Genomic DNA, 20,121 nt, shown 5'->3' on the forward strand with positions numbered 1-20,121 from the left:
ATACTAAAGTGTCAAATAATGACGTAGATGCATTTAGACGTGTTCCCTGATGAACGTCTGGGGTGGTTGTGCAGACCGCTAAACACTAGGGACGCCGGCGATCTTTAATCCGTCCATGGTCGCGATTCACTTGTTTCCGGGATTTATCTACGTAGAACAATCCGGATTTTCCATGTATGGTAATGCTGCAACATGCTCTTCCGGAAGGTAACCAATCACAATGGAGTGGGGTTGGCAGGAAGGAGCGAGGAAGGACGAAGCCGAGTGTTGACAGAGAATGCTGAAAGCGCCCAGAGTTTCCCGGAAATCTACATAGTTTTTTGTGCTGTGATTCGTGTGAGGTTGCTCTATAGGAGTCATTAATAAGAAATTAAGACCAGAAAAGTAGTATAATAGGAGATCCTTAAAGCTTGGGCCACAATGCGGATATTGTTTGGTATTATGAGAGGGTGAACTACATCAGCCAGAACCGGAGTGCTCGGGGTTCGGAAGCGTTCGGCTGTGGTCGAGACTTGGTCACGTACGCACGTGTCGTTGGTTTGACGTCAGCACATCTATGTAGTATCAGGTTAGAAATCAGGAAGGAAAGGTAAGCACGTAGAAACGGTGTCGTCTGCTGAAATATGTACTTGATATGTAGGCCATCTCTGATATAAGGCATTCCAAGGCCCACTGCTTGTGCCGCTTCATTAGAATATAACCCATCTTTCTATTACTTTAATTGATAGCTTGTATTGTACGAGTCGTGGTCTGACGTCTAGAAATGTGGAGCCACCTTAGCGTTTAAAACGGTCTACGTTCCCTGGTCCTCATTCACTCACTGCTTTCTTCTACTTGCATTTTGGTTTTGCTCTGCCATTACGCTTACTATCTAGATACCATGGACCCAGGTCATGAGAACCAAGGCTCCAGCAGCTGGTGAGTGTTGATCAAAGTGTCATGACTAAAGTAAAGTTCTTCACATTTTAGCTTATACATAATTTATTATTTATTATTACACTTATTACATTACTGGTATTTGTCCATATCAGCAAACTGATGGTGTTGGAATCAGGTGTGAAAGAGAACTTTGTCTCATCAAATCACAAAAACGTTCGACTGTATTAAATGTACATTTGTTTCAAATTGTATATGTTTTAAAACAACTATTTTAATCCTGCCTAGCCCTGTGTATGTGCACAATCCCCACCTGAAGATGATGAAAGAAGACCTTCTCTACCACTTTAACCTTGGGACCTCAACTCACAACCTGCCAGCCCTGTTTGGTGATGTCAAAGTAAAAATATTACCCTATAACCTGCCATAGCCAATGGACACATTTGATCATCTATTGGATAATTGGATTGTGTTTTGTGTTCTTCAGTTCGTGTGTGTCGGGGGAAGTCCCTGGAGAATGAAGTCGTTCATTGAATATATTGCTGGAGAGCTTGGCTTAGAAGACCCCAAATCAGAGTACCCAAACATATGTGCCGGAACAGATCGTTATGCCATGTACAAAGTGGGTCCTGTCCTCTCCGTCAGTGTAAGTACATATATTAATACTTCAATTATATCGGTAAAAACTAAATTTCACATACACTGTGAATAGGCGATTTCAATCACATTTAAGCCTACATCAATATGGAATTAAAGTCATTAGTTACACAATAGCATAACTGGCCTGGGATGATACTTGATCTATCAATAGAGTAGCCTCGCTGTTGAATCTAAATGTCACAGCTCTCTTTGCCTTTCAGCATGGAATGGGTATACCATCCATCTCAATCATGCTGCACGAGCTATTAAAACTGCTCCATCATGCCCATTGTACTGATGTTACCATTATACGGATTGGTACTTCTGGTGGAATAGGTAAGACTTTCTTTATATTACTAGGGGTCTTACCAAACCCGTAGGAATTACTCAATCCGTAGAGCAAAGGGCACATATGAAGCAGTTCCCTGGTTCAAATCTGACTGCAACCAAAAATTTTGTCAGAAATGATCATGAAATTCAGAACACAGGTTGTAGATTTTGGAAACCGGTTTATTGCAGGGTTTTTTTTGTTTTATATGATAAAAGTATCAATTATTCAATTATTCAGTTAAATCTGTGAGCAGCATCTGCGCTTAAGACATACCCCCTACCCTTTTTAGTAAGGACAGAAGAATATTCATATAAACTTTAGCTCGAGCTGCATGTATATTGAATATATATACTTATATTTTACACACATGGGATATGTATGTATACATGTGTTGTGTTGTGTGTATGTATGCTGGCTGCTGGAACACCTTTGCGAACACCATCTCAGCATTTCTCTGCTGAGATGAATAAAGTATATCTTATCTCATACCAAGGCCATTTTACCATACTTGCCAAGCTCACCGTGTTTGCAAGGTATCAAAGAAAGCTTGTTCATAATATACACTGTGCACAATTATTAGGCAAGTGAGTATTTTGGCCATATCATAATTTTTATGCATGTTTTCCAATATCAAGCTGTATAAACTTGAGCGCTTATTGTATTTAAGCATACCAGGTGATGTGTATTTGCGTAATGAATGAGGGTGTGGCCTAAGGAGATCCACACTCTATATCAAGGTGTGCATAATTATTAGGCAGCTTCTCTTCCTCAGACAAAATGGGCCAAAAAAGAGATTTAACGGACTCTGAAAAGTCAAAAATAGTAGAAAGTCTTTCAAAGGGATGCAGCACTCTTGAAATTGCTAAGATATTGGGGCGTGACCACAGAACCATCAAACGTTTTGTTGCAAATAGCCAACAGGGTCGCAAGAAGCGTATTGAGAAGAAAAGACGCAAATTAACTGCCAAAGATTTGAGAAGAATCAAACTTGAAGCTACCAGGAACCCATTATCCTCAAGTGCTGCCATATTCTAGAACTGCAGCCTACCCGGAGTGCCCAGAATTACAAGGTGTTCAGTGCTTAGAGACATGGCCAAGGTAAGGAAGGCTGAAACCTGACCACCACTGAACAAAACATACAAGTTGAAACGTCAAGACTGGGCCAAAACATTTCTGAAGACAGATTTTTCAAAGGTTTTATGGACTGATGAGATGAGAGTGACTCTTGATGGACCAGATGGATGGGCCCGTGGCTGGATCAGTAACGGACACAGCGCTCCACTTTGACTCAGACGCCAGCAAGGTGGAGGTGGGGTACTGGTATGGGCTGGTATTATTAAAGATGAGCTAGTTGGACCTTTTCGGGTTGAAGATGGCCTCAAAATCATCTCCCCAAACCTACTGCCAGTTTTTAGAAGACACTTTCTTCAAGCAGTGGTACTGGAAAAAGTCTGCATCTTTCAAGAAGACCATGATTTTTATGCAGGACAATGCTCCATCGCATGCATCGAAGTACTCCACTGCATGGCTAGCCTGTAAAGGCCTTAAGGATGAAAAAATAATGACATGGCCCCCTCCCTCACCTGACCTAAACCCTATTGAGAACCTGTGGGCCCTGCTTAAACGGGAGATTTACAGTGAAGGAAAACAGTACCTCTCTGAACAGTGTCTGGGAGGCTGTGGTTGCTGCTGCACAAAAAGTTGAACGTCAACAGATCAAGAAACTGACAGACTCCATGAATGGAAGGCTTGTGACAGTTATTGAAAAGAAGGGTGGCTATATTGGTCACTAATTTCTTTTTTTTGATATGTCAGAAAGGTTTATTTGTAAATTTCGAGTTATTTTATTATTCTCACTTTAACAGATGAAAATAAACAAGTGAGATGGGAAAATGTTAGTTTTTTCACTGAGTTGCATAATAATTCTGCACACTAATAGTTGCCTACTAATTTTGCACATTCTCTTAAGAAAGACAAATCCTCACTTTTTCTTTCTTAACCGTTCAGGTTTAGGTTCATTAACATTTTGGATTGACCGAGAACACTGTAGTTGTTCAATATAAAATAAATCCTCAAAAATACAACTTGCCTAATAATTGTGCACACAGTGTAGTCTGTTCTGCCCTTGTTGATGCCTGCGTGTCGCTCTGTGGTGCAGCAGTGTGTGGCTCTGTGGCGCGGCAGCGTGTGGCTCTGTGGCGCGGTTGAACTATCTTGGGCTCGCTAGCCAAGCAAGCCAACTATCCAATCAGTTAAACGTTTCCCTAAAAACTCCACAGCTTCTTGATGATTACTTACGTTGTATTAATAAAGTAGTATTAATAATGCTTAACAGTAAACACAAAAAGGTTAATCTACATTTCAGCACAGGAAAGAGATGATACTTACAGACGTTGCTTTAACAAACAAGAAAATGACGAACTGCATTGTAATTGAAGAACTGTGGCCTGTACTGCGAACCTCGATAAGTGGGTTAGCGAGGTATGTTGCGCTCAAAGCCTGGGTTAGCTCGGACACGAAAGTCAATCTCTTTTAGCGTCGCTGTATCACCATGGTGACTTATGCTCTCAACCAAACCTGGTTGGGAGCAGGTTTTCAGCTAAGTCTATCGGGTTAGATCGGCATGCGCAGCTTCTTAGCCCCTCCTTTGACAATGGCGTCACCATTACTGGATGTTGCCATGGACCTCGGAGCCCTAATCTTACAGGGGTCTCTCCGACAGAGGCTCTTTCGGGACCGATCCCTTGGCATTGCCTGAGAATATGCTTTATGAGAGATACAGGTTCTCATCAGGGTATTCGCTATTTGATCGTCCTTGTTGGACCTTATGCAGACAATGCGTACCGTTGCGCATTGTGTCTCGGTGAGAGAGTGGTAGAGTGGAGGTAGCGCGTCAGTCTTGAATTTCTGTGTGCGGATTCATCTCCCAAGTGACGCGCATATATGTGAAGCTTAAATAGTCCCAATTCTCATGCATATGGAATACTTATTCACGAAAGGTTATGGAATTATATTTTTGTGCTTATTTCGAACTTGGAACCCATATTCTCAAGGCTGTGCTGGCACCACATCTACTGCTTCGCAGTACCATTTAACTCTGATCGCGAGTTGCGTCTCTGTCGAGCCAGGTTTTCCCAAGAAAGCCTGGGTATGTTCAGCGAGGTTCGTAGTATACCCCACAGATCAAACTGCTGATCTTGCATGCTTCCTATGTGAGCAACATGTGCTCTTGACTTCCTGTCACCTAACTAGCAGCCCCTCCCCTAGAGCATTCCCTCTTAATTAAAGGTACAGGCACCTATGCTACACACATTAAGAACAACATTCAATGCCAGGGGCAGAACACTCCCATTAATGTGGAGTCTTGTAAGACTTGGGGTCTTACAAGACTCCACATTAATTAACAGAATCAGTCTTTGGAGATGGAATAGGAGGAAAGAAAATCTTCTTGGTTCCTCCTTTGACGACTTCCACTTCACCTTTCCAAACCAGTCCATCTTCTCCTGGAAAGGTATTGGTTAGGATACCCATGGGCCATTCATCGCTCTTTGCCTGACTATCTTTCAAGAGAACGATGTCCCTATCTTGGAGACTAGGCTTCCTTCCTTGCCACTTGTGACGCAGCTGCAGTGTTTTGAGATATTCACGCCTCCATCTGCTCCAAAAGATGTCAGCCAGGCTTTGAACTTGTTTCCACTCTTTGAAGAGTTGTGCTGCATCAAAGTGGCCTGGAGGAGGTGTAGAGGCTGTTTTGAGGGTCAGGAGCATTGCTGGGGTCAGGATTAGAGGCGACTCCGGATCTGATGGTCTTGTGTTTATTACTGCAGTTTCCTCGGACATGAGTGTTGTGCGAACTTCATGGATCAGACAACATTTATTTTCTTCTAACAGCATCTTGCAGGACATTCAAAGACTACGTTGGACTAGCAGGTCGTCGACAAAGAGATCCAAGTTGTTGACGTCTTTGGAGTGGTCTTGAGGTGGGAATGCATGAATGACTGCTGGTCGCATTGATAAAACGTATGCAACCTGAGGTTACAGGCTGGAAGCATCTTCTGTGCTCGTCCAAGAACGCTGATGGCCTCTTCCTCAGACTTCAAAGCCTTGTCAACAGAACTCACGTTCAATGAGTCTCCTTGTGTCACTACTATAGTCTGCTTCTTTAGCCGCTCTTTTCAAACCATACATGCCGAACTTGGGTGAGTACCAGCTTTCTTTCCCTACTTGCTGGGGTGGAGTGATCTCTTCATGTCCTCTGTGAAGAATTCTCTGCATGAACCCTAGAATGTGGGCCTTTATGTGTGGTCGTTTGCGAGTGCGGCGGAGCGAAAGGAGGCGGTCATGCACTTTTCTCCTATTGTTGGGCAGCCGTTGTCTTGGCGATTGGAAAGGAAGGCAAGGCAACTTTATTTATATAGCACTTTTCATACACAAGGCAAACTCAAAGTGCTTCACATATAAACATTGTCATACAATAAAATAAGATAATAGATAAGTAAAAGAAAACATGCAAAAAATGAGTAAAATAGATCAGCATTTTAGAAAGTGCAATGTATTTAAGATCAGATCAACTCTAGCAGCAGCATTCTGAACAAGCTGAAGTTTCCTTAGAGTTGTTTTGGGAGACCTGAAGTTTTTGTAAGTCTTCGGTGGACATGAGCCCTCTAAGTCTTGCTACATTTTTAAGGTGATAGTATGCAGATTTTCTAACTGATTTGATGTGACTGTCAATGTAAATCAGAATCCATCATATCCCCTAGATTTCTGGCTTTGAGGTTTTCAGGAACAGAGAGTGAAGGTGTTGGGTTACTTTAAGCCTTTCCGTTTTAGCACCAAATACAATTATCTCGGTTTTGTCCTCATTTAGTTTAAGGAAATTTTGGCACATCCAGTCTTTCACTTGTTCAATGCACTGGCACAGCAGATCTATGGGCCGATAGTCATTTGGTGATAGCGATCCATTTGCGTGTCATCAGCATAGCAATGATGGTCAATATTGTTATTTTGCATGATTTGCCCTAGTGGGAGCATGTAGATGTTGAATAAAGATGGTCCTAAGATCGAACCTTGTGGGACTCCACATGTCACGTTGGTTGATTCTGATACAAAGTCACCAATGGAATCAAAGTTTTGTAGGTAGGACCTGAACCAATTTAATAGAGAACAATTTAATAGACTGCCTGAAAGCCCCATCCAGTTTTCTAACCTGTCAAAGTATTGTATGGTATACAGTGTTGAATGAAGAACTGAGGTCTGGTAGCATTAGTATTGAGGTTTTGCCAGAGTCTGTGTTAAGACGGATGTCGTTTACAGCTTTAATAAGGGCGGCCTCGGTGCTGTGCAGGGGTCGAAATCCTGATTGGAAGGTGTCATAGCAACCAGTTGATGCCAGGAAGGGGTTTAATAACTGCAGTTTTCAAGGCTTTTGGGAAATTGCCTGACTGGAGAGAGTTGTTAACTTTTTGCAGTCTGTCTATTGCTAGGCAGTCAAAAACATTCTTAAAGAGGTTGGTAGGTAAAGTATCAATGCAACAGGTGGAAGGCTTTAGTTGTGTCACTGTTTCTACAAGAGTTTTAGAGTCTATAACATTAAAGCCTGTCATCATTGCCACGTTACTTTTGCCTGAACAGCGTGGTAGTCCAACATTATTATTTGAAGTTGAGATATTGATGGCGCGTCTGATTCCTTCAATTTTATCAGTGTTACGACCCCTCCTGTGGTGTCCAGGGGGAAGAGTGGAGCAACAATTAATATTAAAACGGGTGTTTAAGGAACGAAAGAAAGTAGCAGGATGTAAACCAATATACCATTTATTGCCCATAAATGAGTCCTATGTTCGGACGGAAACAAACAATAACACTATCCCTCCACTGAGGGAGCAATGCCACGACGAAGAGCACCACGTAGCTCTGACTCGCGACCGACAGCGACCCCAACTCTGTTCACCTATCTGGCCCACTGGCCCCGTCTGCTTTCATCCCTGCAGCTTTGCAGCAATCCACCTGATTGCTGAGGGGCTGCAGGTGTGTCTGACCAGCCCGATGGGGAGGGTGGCACCTGGAACAGTACACAAGACAGCAGAGGAAAAACACACCTAACACCCCCTCCCATAAGTGCAAACCAAGTTTGCTACATTAAGCACGATCCCCGATAAAACACACTACACAGAATCAGAATCATCAGAATTATCTCCTCCCTTTTAACGTTTCTTCTTCTTTCTTACCCACGGGACAGGGCATCAGCCACCACATTGTCGGTCCCCTTCTTGTGCCTAATCTCAAGGTTGTAACCTTGCGCCAATAGGGCCCAACGCATCAGTCGCTGGTTGTGGTTGTACATCTGCGTCAGGAAGACGAGAGGGTTATGGTCTGTGTATACAACCACGGGAGACGGACTGGCACCAACATAAACTTCAAAGTGTTGAAGTGCGAGTAGCATAGCCAGGGTCTCCTTTTCAATCGTGGAGTAGTTTAGTTGATGACGTTTGAACTTGATCAAGAAGTAGCACACTGGATGACACACGTCACCCTCCCCATCCTGTATTAGCACAGCACCAGCTCTTGAAGCACTCGCATCAACCTCCAACTTGAAAGGACGAAAGAAATTAGGCGCCGCCAGGACAGGTGCACTGCAAAGAAGAGACTTGGCTGCCTCAAAGGCATATTGACACTCAGTACTCCATATAAATGGAATTCTAGTGCTACACAGACTGGTTAAAGGATTAACTACCACCGAGAAGTTTTTGCAAAAACACCGGTAATAACCAGCCATACCCAAAAACCGTCGTAGTTCACGCCTTGACGTGGGAACCGGATAAGCGTCTACGGGCCGGACCTGCCCGTGGCCAACCTGTTTCCCCAGGTATGTAACCATGGCTTTACCGAACTCGCATTTGGCTAGGTTAAGGGTCAAGGATGCTTCCACAAGCCGCTCAAACACTGCCGTCAAGCAGATCAAGCTTTGTAATAAATGTGGCCGGCCCAATACTATCTATACAGTCCTCCATGCGAGGCAAAGGAAATGAGTCTGACACGTAACTGCATTAACCTTACGATAGTCGGTACAAAACCGTGAGGTGCCATCAGACTTAGGAGCCAGCAAACAAGGGGAACTCCAAGGACTACAGCTAGGCACAGCTAGCGGGAAGAAATCAGTTTTAAGGTTAGACTGGACGTGAATGCGGTGAAGAGGTGCAGGTACAAAACCCATCCCAATACCTCTTACGATTGTGCTCGCATCACAGGCAGACTCTGCGCTTAAGGACAGCACGGCGGAAAGGATGAATTACTGGGAGCCACCTGTGTCTCGCAACACTGTGACAGGACGCTGATCATCCGCTTCACCCGTCAGCAAGACAAATGCAGGGAAAATGAAAGGTCTGAAACACTCATCAGGTCCTGCTTGACTGGGGGATGGTGAACAACTGGCTACTGTTTTAACTAGCCCCATACCCTTGGGCTTTGAAATTGCCGTCTGCTGCCTACGTTTCCACGTATTGCAGTCGGCAACTAAATGGTCAGTCTTCTGACAAAAAAACCATTGCCTATCTGTCTTAGGACTAGAGAGAGATGTACCAGCACGTGGAACACGCGTGTCACTAGACCTAAGAGCAGCCTCACGGTGTCTGGAGGACTCGTGCCTAAAAAAGGCGCTTTTGTGGGTGAGAGCGAATTCATCAGCAAGGATAGCCGCTTGCCGTAGAGTAGATACTTTCTGCTCATTTAGGTATACTACGGTCCGCTCAGGCACACAGTTTTTAAATTCCTCCAATAACATCAGCTCACGCATCGAGACAAAGTCATCCGCCTTACAAGTTGAACACCACCAGTCAAACAGTATCCCCTTCTCCCTGGCCAAGTCAGCGTATGTCTGGCCTGCTGTTTTCCTAAGGCTACGAAAACGCTGTCTATACGCCTCAGGCACCAGCTCATATACCCGCAATATCGCGCTCTTTACTTTCTCATAAAAGAGGCCGTCCTCCACAGAAAGAGAACCGCAAGCCTCCTGAGCCCTACCTGTTAACCTACATTGTAGCAGTGTTGCCCACACATCCTTCGGCCAGTGCAGAGCAGCGGCAATGCGCTCAAACGCACCAAAATAACCCTCAACTTCAGACTCTCGAAAGACGGTAACCAAAGAAATGTTCCCACCCACATCAAAAGTGCCGGAATAAACAGACGACCGTGCACCAGACGAAGCTGAGCTAGACCGTAGTCCCAGCTCGCGCATCTTAACAGCGGTCTCTGCCTCCAACCGTTTTAACTCCAGCTCCCTCCGAAGCTGAAATTCACGCTCCCGTTCCTCCTTCTCCAGCTGGAGACAAGCTAAACGCAGCTTGACCCGGGCGTCCATTCTGGAGCCAGGAGTCGTTTCGACAGACAATGGGTCAAAACGCGGCAACATAAACTGCTAATCGTCCATGCCACCACGTTTTGCACCTGGGGTCACGTTCAAAATGGCTCGTGGCTCAATCGCTTCCCCCCCCCGAATCTCAGAGTGGACCTCCCCTGCAGACACAGCCATGGCCACGGCCACCGTCGCTGGTAGACTACACACCCCCCTTTCCACTAACCCATCCACCACGGCAGCTTTCAGCTCCTTCTTAAGGAGAGAGACCGAAACTTGAATACCGTAGTGGTCGGCAATCGCAAATAAGTAAACTTTTCTACTGTTGTCTAGTTTACACAGCGCAGGCTCCGCCACAAACTCCTCCACGCTAAACGCTGTCACACCCGCCATCACGCCGGCAATAGCGCTTACCCGCTAGGCTAAGCTACCAACAATTTAGCGTGTAATCCACTCACTACGGGGCAGACGTAATAACTATTAACACCGGATGCTGCACACACAAACAAACCCAACCTTACAATGAACAAACATCCCCCAGACCCTACCTAACGAGGAACTAACCTGTCTATCTTCTGGAGCGTGCCGGGCTCGAGGCGACTTGAAAGGCAAAACTTCAGCGGAATCCTGAAACGCCTACCTCCGTCGGGGAACTCGACCCCCGCCCAGGATTTACTCCGAAAATAATACAGGAAAAACAAAAAACAAGTGTCCGCTGTGCGACCCAGCTGGACACTTCTGTCTAACTGAGGGAGTTGTTATCAACCTGTGAAGGCGGGACCGTGCACACCCGGACGCCAATACTCACCGTGAACCACCGGAAGTGACTTTTCACTTTGAAAACAAACTAGTCAAAACAACTACCAACATCTCTACTAATTTCTTTAAACAATATAAGATCCCGGATGAGCCCCCATATTGTTACGACCCCTCCTGTGGTGTCCAGGGGGAAGAGGGGAGCAACAATTAATATTAAACCGGGTGTTTAAGGAACGAAAGAGAGTAGCAGGATGTAAACCAATATACCATTTATTGCCCATAAATGAGTCCTATGTTCGGATGGAAACAAACAATAACACTATCCCTCCACTGAGGGAGCAATGCCACGACGAAGAGCACCACGTAGCTCTGACTCGCGACCGACAGCGACCCCAACTCTGTTCGCCTATCTGGTCCACTGGCCCCGTCTGCTTTCATCCCTGCAGCTTTGTAGCAATCCACCTGATTGCTGAGGGGCTGCAGGTGTGTCTGACCAGCCCGATGGGGAGGGTGGCACCTGGAACAGTACACAAGACAGCAAAGGAAAAACACACACGTAACAATCAGTATAAAAAGCTGCAAATTCATTGCATTTCTGCGTAGAATGGAGATTAGGTGGAATTTGTGTTGGGGGGTTGGTCAGTCTGTCAATAGTTGCAAATAGGGTTTTTGCACTATTAGGATTGGTTTTAATGATATTGGAGAAAAATGTTTTTTCTAGCACTTTTTAAGTCTAAATTGTAGGTACGGAGGCTCTCTTTATAGATATCATGGTGAATATGAAGTTTTGTTTTTGCCAGATGCATTCTACCTTGCTGCATTCCTTTTTCTGTGCCGTTACAGAAGCAGCTTCTCTCCAGGGTTCCTTTTGCTTTCCAGATATCATTTTAATCTTTATAAGGTTCAATGACATCTATGACTTTCAAAATTTTCAGCAGAACATGGGTTAAGAGATGATAGCAAGGAGATGGCCTTTTTAAAAAGTACATTAGAATGTTCATTGATATACCGTTTTTTGACAGTATTTGTATGTCGGGAATAAAAGATATATTAAAGAAAACACAAAAGTGGTCAGACAGTGAAGGATCAGTCACAGAGAGATCAGAAACATTGAGGCCCTTTGTGATAACCAGGTCTAGAGTGTGCCCCTTACAATGAGTGGCCTCTTTCACATGTTGAGACAGTTCAAATGTGTCCAAAAAGCTTTTTTGCACACTTGTCATTCAAATCATCAGTATGAAAATTGAAGTCACCAGTTATAACTAGACATTCAAAGTCTGTGGAGACGCTAGACAATAATTCTGTAAAGTCATCGAAAAAATTTGCAGTGTGTTTGTGGCCTGTAAAAAATGAATAAGAGAACTCTGGGGGAGCATTTCAATACAGCACAAAGGTATTCTAATGCTGGTAAATCACCAAATAACATCTGTTTCCCCTGAAACACATTTTTAAATATAGCAATAACCCCTCCACCTCTTTTTCCAGATCTTCATGCATCAAAAAAGTTATAGTTGGGAGGAGCTGTCTCTATCAGAACGGTTGCACTATTATTTTGTACCAGCCATGTTTCAGTTAAAAACATAAAATCCAGTTTAGAAGTGGTAATAAAATCATTAAGAATTTTTTTTTATTAGAGAGACCTAACATTAAGTAGACCCATCCTGATGGTGTTGTTGATAGGCTTTAAGGTTGTTTTTGGTTTGGAGGCAATATGTATGAGATTTGTGAGGTTAGCAGTGTGTCTAAGTTTCCCTTTGTTTACTCTGTTAGTGGTTACAGCAGGAATGCAAAAGTTGCCATATTTTGACGAAGGCAACCTTGGGTTCAGCAGATTATGCGAAACTTCCTTTATACTGTTCTTCCTTGATGTGTCTACGGCTGAACCCTTTTTTGTCTCAGTAATACTATCAGTACAGGGGGAGGTCTGGGGCTCTCTCCGCTTGGGTGTTGTCAGCCTGTGGGCACGACGTGGCGATGCTATCATTGACACAGATGCAAGTTTGATGCCAACATATTCCAGTTTCTTAAATTCAGCTGGAAAATCACAAAGGGAGCAGACAGTGGAGCTGGAGTTGTTGTTGTGGCTATGGGAGAGATGAGGCTGGAGGTCATCGTTGATGGGGGAGTGCAGAGGAGGGGGGTGGCCATTCCTCGCCAAGCCAGCATCAGCGATGGGGGAAGGCATGGTGTCGATGGCGTCGGGCAGGCTGTTGTCTCTCAAGGTCTGTGTTCTGTCTGTTATCTGTGTGTCAGATAGTGGCAGAGTAGATGTGTGGGGTAGGCTGTAGTCTCGCTTCTCAACCTGTGCTCTGACTGTGGCCTGTGTGTCAGACCATGGCAGGGTAGATGTGTGGGAAAGCGAGAAGAGAAGATTGTCCCTTAACAGTTTTGAGCCTAACCTGTTTGGGTGTAGGCCATCTGAAAACCCCAAAACAAGTTGAAATTGTCAATAAAGCCCCTTCCTCTTTCATTGCAGACTCTGGAAAGCCATGTATTCATTGCAAATAGAGGACTGAATCTGTTTATTCCCAAGTCAACTGCTGGAATGGGTCCACTGATGAATGACTTAATGTGTATTTTGTCCAGTGTGTCTAATAGATCAGTGTAATCTCTCTTCAGAAGTCCTGACTGTTCTCTTTGAATATCATTAAGTCCTGCATGAACAATAACCTGTGAGATTTTGGGGTTTCAGTTCTGGGAAGTAGCATGTTTTCATCTTCTTACCGGTTATATCCTTTATGGTTGAGTGTCCTACAATCAGAGTATCTGGTTCATCTGCCTTCTGTGAGATCGGCCCTTGTTGGCTTGAGGTGGCGGTGGCAGACGTATGCGCAGCTCGCCTCCGTGGCGACTGGTTCTTTTTCCATCTCTGTCTGCACCTTCCGTCCGGACGCATCTCGGGTCTCGGGGATGCATGGGTGGCCGACACATGCACAGCTCGCCTCTCTGGCAACGGGTTCATGGTCGGTCTCTGTCCGCACCGTTTCTCCGGACGCATGTCAGGGCTCAGGGGTGCATGGGTGGCAGGCACGTTCGTGGACTCTTGAAGTGGCAGGAACCGGTTCTTCAGCGGCAGGGTTAACTTCAGTGATGGGCTAATCCAGCTGATACATGCAACTCTAGCTTTGGGTAGCTTAGCATTTGGCGTCGAGTGAACTTGTTAATTCACTTTGGTGTGTTGTTTGGGCTTAGCGCCGACTCTGTGCCAGTGAGACGCAGCTGTCTCTCTCTTGTCCAGCTTCGGGAAGGATACAGTGTAGCTTTGATCATTGTTGTGTATTTGTCTGAGTTAGCTCAGCAAACTCACCCATCAGCACTGTATCCTGGAGGAGTCCTTTGCATTTTTCTAATGCTGCTAGCCTCGTTTCAAATAAAGCCAATGTCTGTCGCAGTTTGGTGCAGTCTGTGCATTTTCAAGTCTCCGTGTCTGAGATATCCGAGTACAGATGCATGTTGGCGATAGGAAAGTCCAAGGCTTTTGCTGCGATCTGATCCGGGAGTCATAAAAAGTGTAATGTTGAATCGAGCAATGGAGGTAGACGGAAACAAACTATATATTAAGAATTATTATCATTAAATATAATAAAATAAAGTAAATCTGAACGATGAATTATGTAGTTTTTTCCACTGCCTAGCGGAGCTTCGGGAAACATGACCTCTCTCTATGCTGCATCTCATCGCCACCAGGTAAAGGTTCGACACAGCTTTTGGAGCTTGGTGGAACTCGGCATCCATGATGTGAAGGAACTCTAGATCCTCCATGGAAGGTGCAAATCTGTGATCATCGGCAGTATGAGTGAAGATGGATTTGCCTAAGCCGTCTTTGGCGAACTTTGCTGAGCTGTTGTGAAGGTAGATATTGGATGGTTTAATATGTTGGTGCTTGACTGAAGACCTCTTTCAATTTGATCTAGTTGTTGCTGTAGATGGGTAGCACGACCGTTCTCTAGGATGGTTGTTTTATAGCTGTTCACCTGTGGTGGTCTGTGTGCGCCTCCAAGACAAACGTCGCCGATGACTACTCGCCCTAGGTCCAACCCTTTGTTTTTGGTCAAAGGATGCATTGCGTGGACCATTAATCTGATCCCTGACCTTGTGTAACCTCAGGATGTCTCAGAAGGAGAAGGAGAAGTACCTAAGCATCGGGATCGAGAGGTGGTATTTCAACGGAAATGCATTTCAGGTGAGTATGGTGGCATGCTGCAGCCGGGGAGGGTATCTCAGGTCGATTTTCAGGGACTTGATTGCGTTCGGTAAACGTAGGTAGAGAAAAGCTTAGTTTCTTAGCCACTTACTCGATAGTGTAACCATAAGCTCTGCTCCCTGCTGTCTCTTTAAGCCCTGCACATGTCGTGAGAGTGTATGCATAGGAGCACCCAGGGATCTTAAAGGCATCGAAGAACTCTGACTGTGCAAGTGAGCGGTTACTTGCTTGCTCATCAAGTATTGCGTACAATCTCTTGGATTCCTGTCTGGGTCCAGTGGGGTACACGGTTCTCGCACTTAATCCTTTGCCACACACTTTTGTGCACCTCGAAGTGACCTCCTGAGCCTCCGCTTTGTCTTCCTCGCTTTGCTCTGAATCGGTAGGGGACGAATTGGACTTCCATGTTGCTGGTCCAGGGTGTACTGCTATCATGTGGTTGGTGCTCTCACATTCCATACATCGGCGGAGCAGTTCCTGGCGAGATGCTCTGTGGAGGAGCAACAGCGAAAGCAGATGTAGTGTTCTTCGAGTTGCTGTTTGCGTTCCTCTAAACTCTTTTTTTGGAAGCCTCTGCATTTCCTCAGGGGCTTTCCATGTAGGGGGCAGTGTTTTCTTGGGTGAAGAGACTTGGGACTTGTGAACGTATACAGGCGCCTTCATTGGCCTCTCCCAGTAGTTATTTCTCTCTGTTGGAGCTTGTGTGAAGAGGTTAAAGCTTGGGTCTGTACAAGCTTTTGCTTCTTTGTGAATGAAGTCTACAAACACAGAGAAAGGATGGAAACTGACTAAGTGGTCACATTTGTATCATGATCCAATGTAGATCCACTTTTCCTGAATGTTGTGTGGAAGTTTCTTGACTCTAGGATTGACTCTTATGAAGGGCCGGTGAAGTAGCCATCTTGTTTAGCTGCTTCCAGATCTGACAACAGATCTGCTAGATCTCCAAGTCTCCTTGGGTCCTTTGTTATGATTTTGGGAAAGCTTTCCAGTTTACCAAAGAGGGCCTGTTCGACGACCCCGGTGAGCAATATAGCGCGTCGAGCCGCTCCCATGCCATGGACAATCCAGTGGGCTTTCTGCAGACTCTTTTCCAGGATTATTGGTAAGAAGGTCGAGCTGTTCTCTGTCAGACGTTTTCCATGCCCAGTTGGTCATTGGGTGTCCATCATGTACAGTAAGTTCTGATATCACGAGGCGGCTGCGGGCCAGATATTGAGCAAGGTCGTTGGTGGTTTGGGAGTGGTCACATCTATCTCAACAGGGCGCTCCAGTGACAGGCTAAAATAAAGGGGATGGCAAATGCTTATTTAGGCTATGATGTGGCAATGCTTCATTATGATAAGGGACTGTGCTTTAATCGGTGCTTGTTCAACCTTTAAAGGTTCCATGACATGCCAGCAGGTGTTGTGTGATTAGCCGTTACAAGCGTTTTGGAAATCTGCCCCTTATGACATCACAGGTGAGTGTGTCCACCTTGATGGGTGCTGGATAGATCAGTCTACCAGCATACCCAGTAGACTGTAGCAAACGTTGCTCATCTATCCGTCACATATCTAGGTGGACATGCCCACCTTTGATGACATATGGGGCAGATTTCCAAAACGGATTGTAACGGCTAATCAAACCACACCTGGTGGCATGTCATGGGACCTTTCATTCAATTTCCCTTTTTGAATGTGCCGCTCTAGCTGTTTGAGCTTTTGCCTGGCCATGGACACTGCCATAGCCGCTTTGCACAATTTAGCTCTGTAGGATGGCTGTCTTCGACTCTCTTGTGAGCTGTATTGCCATTTTTTCACTGTCTTGGGCTCGCTAGCCAAGCAAGCTGATTATCCAATCAGTTAAACTTTTCCCACAAAACGTCAGTGTCTTGATGATTACTTGATGTTTAATGGTAATTTCGTAAAACTGTAAAAACAGTACAAACAAAGTTAAGTATTAATAGTGCTAGGCAATAAGCACAAAAAGGTACATCTACAATTCAGCACATGAAAGATGCAGATAATACTTACAGACGTTGCTTTAACAAATACGAAGATGATGAACTGCATCGTAATTGAAGAGCTGATCAAACTGCTAATCTTGCATGCTTCCTACATGAACATGTGCTTTTGACTTCCTGTCACGTAACTAGCAGCCTCTCCCCTAGAGCATTCCCTCAATTAAAGGTACAGGCACCTATGCTACACACATTAAGAACAATATACACTTTCAATGCCAGGGGTAGAACAACTATATTTTTGTTTTAGTTTTGGCACACTGCACATTCCAGAGAACTTATAACCCTACTTTAAATGTTCAGCAAAACCAGATGTTCTATGAAACTAATACTGTTTACAGAATGACCAATTTCAGTCAAAGTGGAGGAACAGCAGAAATGAGGTCCCAACTTGTTTCTCCTTAATGATTCAGGGCTTGAACCCGGAACGATTGTCATCACCAAGCAGTCTGTGGACGCCACCTTTCTACCCAAGTTTGAGCAGGTGATCCTCGGGAAGAATGTCGTACGCAGCACTGACCTGGACACAGAGCTGGCTGAGCAGCTGCTGCAGTGCAGTAACAGGCTCAACCAGTTCAAATCAGTTATTGCCAACACCATGTGCACCATGGACTTCTATGAAGGTAGTCCACATGTCCTACTACTCAAATGAATCCTTATATTGTGAGGTTATGGCTTCATTTGAAATGACTGGGTTTTAATGGTGGTTGATTTGGACACAGGCCAGGCCCGCCTGGATGGAGCATTCTGCTCCTACACCCAAGAGGACAAGCAGGACTACCTTGCCAAAGCGTATGCATCCGGAGTGCGCAACATCGAAATGGAGTCCTCTGTATTCGCTAGCATGTGTAAACTAAGTGGTTTGAAAGGTAGGCCTGCAGTATTTTTTGAAGTCTGTTATAAATGTCAAGAGGAATGTGCATTTTGTTTGTTCAATGTGCAGATTCAGTGAATTATATTTTTGTAATTATGCATGTATCTTACTGCAGTACTAATTCACTTCAGTATTCTACAACTTTTATCATTGTTTAGGTTAAGGGTTTTGTAAGTAATATAATCATTTAAATTACACTTGTACAGCTTGCTTGAAATGCCCTCTTGACCTCTTTTTTTCTCTTGCCTTCCCAAGCTGCTGTGGTGTGTGTCACACTCCTGGACCGCCAGAAGGGGGACCAGCTGAGCGGCTCTCATCAAGTCCTCCATGACTTACAGCAACGGCCTCAGATCCTAGTTGGCCACTTTATCAAAAGTCAGCTGGAGTCCTCAGGGAAAATCTAAGCTGAAGAAAAATTTTAAAGTCTTTGAGTGGAATGCATTGTTTAATAGTTATTTCAACAACTATTATTAGTTGTTTCTGTGATTTTATTAATTGTGCATAGCTCAAAGCCTGGAAATCCAGACCCACATCTAGAGAGCTGTAGGGTCTGGCAACGAGTAATGAAAATGGCCCAACTCGAGGGGCGGCATCAAGCATGCATTTGAAAATATAACTGCATGCAATTGGATAACACTACGACCAATCAGGAAAAAACAAGGGGTGACGTATCCAGAGCCCCATACGCTAAGCTACCAGCGGAGCTAACCGATAGATTAGACTCCTGCCGTATCCGGTTGGTAAAACAGCAAAAACGTCCTTTTTGCAAAGGAAAGCTTTGAGCACCGTCTTCTGTTCCTCTTTTAAAAGGAAAAGCCAAGTCTAACGTGTTCATCCGTAGCCATCTTGCAATGTTTACTGACTGATTCCGTAGCAGCTCTGTCGTCATCTGTTTAGCTCGCTTCTTGCCCGCCTATATCAGATACACTGATGTGATTGATTAATGTTTGGATCCAGGGAAAACAGGGAATGTTGGTGTAATCCATTTGTACGGTACGCCGGTACATACAACCTGCTCTAGCTAGAACATGACGTACTTTCCTGTCTTGCAGCACTTATAGCATTCCTGTTTCTCATTGGCTAGTCATTGCTTTGTTAGCTACATTAGCCTCTCTTCCAAAGTAGCAATGTCAAATCAAGACTGCAAGAGCATTTAAAATCAATATTAAAATGACCAACATGGTACAAATACAAACTAGAAAATGCATTTCCTGCAGAAAATGCGGTGAGTGCTGTAGTACAAAGTGAGGTTGAAAATATATTTTAATAAAGCCACATAGATAAAGACATAAAGACACATTAAATGGCTTAAATCAAGTGAAGGGATTTGAACAAAAGTTCAAATGTGTAAATGGATTAAACAATGTAAACATGCACACCATTTAAGAAAAAGTAAATGGTTGGAAACAAAGTGACTGCTGAATGAAAAGCGCAAAGCATTGCTAAAAATGCAGAAATGTAAAATGAATTGAACTGAAGAATCTGAAACGTGAAATGTATTGCACTGTGTGTGTGTGTGTGTGTGTGAGAGAGAGAGAGACTTTAAAGGTCCCATGACATGCCACCAGGTGTGGGCTGATTAGCCGTTACAAGCCGTTTTGGAAATCTGTCCCTTATGACTTCACAGTAGCTCAATAGAGTGTGGAAAACCGCCCAATCTGGCAACACTGCTGAACGTCATCACGCTCCAGCGTCAATGTAAATCAATGAGACTAACTGAAAACAAAGCCGGTATGAAACTAAAACTGTGATTCTGAATAAATTTTAAATGATATCGAAATTCCGTTTGGATATTATTGAAGATACAAGTGTGTAGATTTGTTAAATGGTTTGAACGAAGATGAACGGTTGAAAAAAGATTCAAACAGTTGAAGTACCTCCCATTGACTCCCATGTTCTCCCTATTCTGAATATTTTAATAAATATTTCAATATCTAAAGTGTCAATGCTACAGCATTCACACTAATAAAGATTTCAATATCTAGAGTGTGAATGCTACAGCATTCACACTAATAAAACTTATGAAGAACAATAGTTGAGCGCATGCATGCAGCACTCCCCTAATAAAATAATTGGCTTTACGGGCGCA

At 44.3% G+C, this 20,121-nt stretch overlaps 1 protein-coding gene across 1 annotated transcript; it reads left to right on the plus strand.

Moving 5' to 3' along the window:
- The first annotated feature begins 261 nt into the window (after nucleotides 1-261).
- Nucleotides 262-19,806, plus strand: upp1 (uridine phosphorylase 1). Its single transcript, XM_079737778.1, has 8 exons — nucleotides 262-589; nucleotides 876-918; nucleotides 1,165-1,276; nucleotides 1,364-1,522; nucleotides 1,737-1,851; nucleotides 17,572-17,781; nucleotides 17,881-18,027; nucleotides 18,288-19,806. Exons 2-8 carry the CDS (start codon nucleotides 881-883, stop codon nucleotides 18,434-18,436), a joined length of 930 nt encoding a protein of 309 aa, XP_079593904.1. The 5' UTR covers nucleotides 262-589; nucleotides 876-880; the 3' UTR covers nucleotides 18,437-19,806.
- Nucleotides 19,807-20,121: the final 315 nt, after the last annotated feature.

The sequence above is a fragment of the Pollachius pollachius genome (assembly GCF_949987615.1).
Source record: "Pollachius pollachius genome assembly, chromosome: 1".
In the NCBI taxonomy this organism is placed as follows: Eukaryota; Metazoa; Chordata; class Actinopteri; order Gadiformes; family Gadidae; genus Pollachius; species Pollachius pollachius.

Bases quoted from the DNA above. Each gene is read 5' to 3' on its own strand.
- upp1 (XM_079737778.1), top strand. From the start codon at position 881: ATGGACCCAGGTCATGAGAACCAAGGCTCCAGCAGCTG. The intron at 1,523-1,736 runs GTAAGTACATAT...TTTGCCTTTCAG, and splicing joins GTCCTGTCCTCTCCGTCAGT to CATGGAATGGGTATACCATC. The intron at 17,782-17,880 runs GTAGTCCACATG...ATTTGGACACAG, and splicing joins CACCATGGACTTCTATGAAG to GCCAGGCCCGCCTGGATGGA.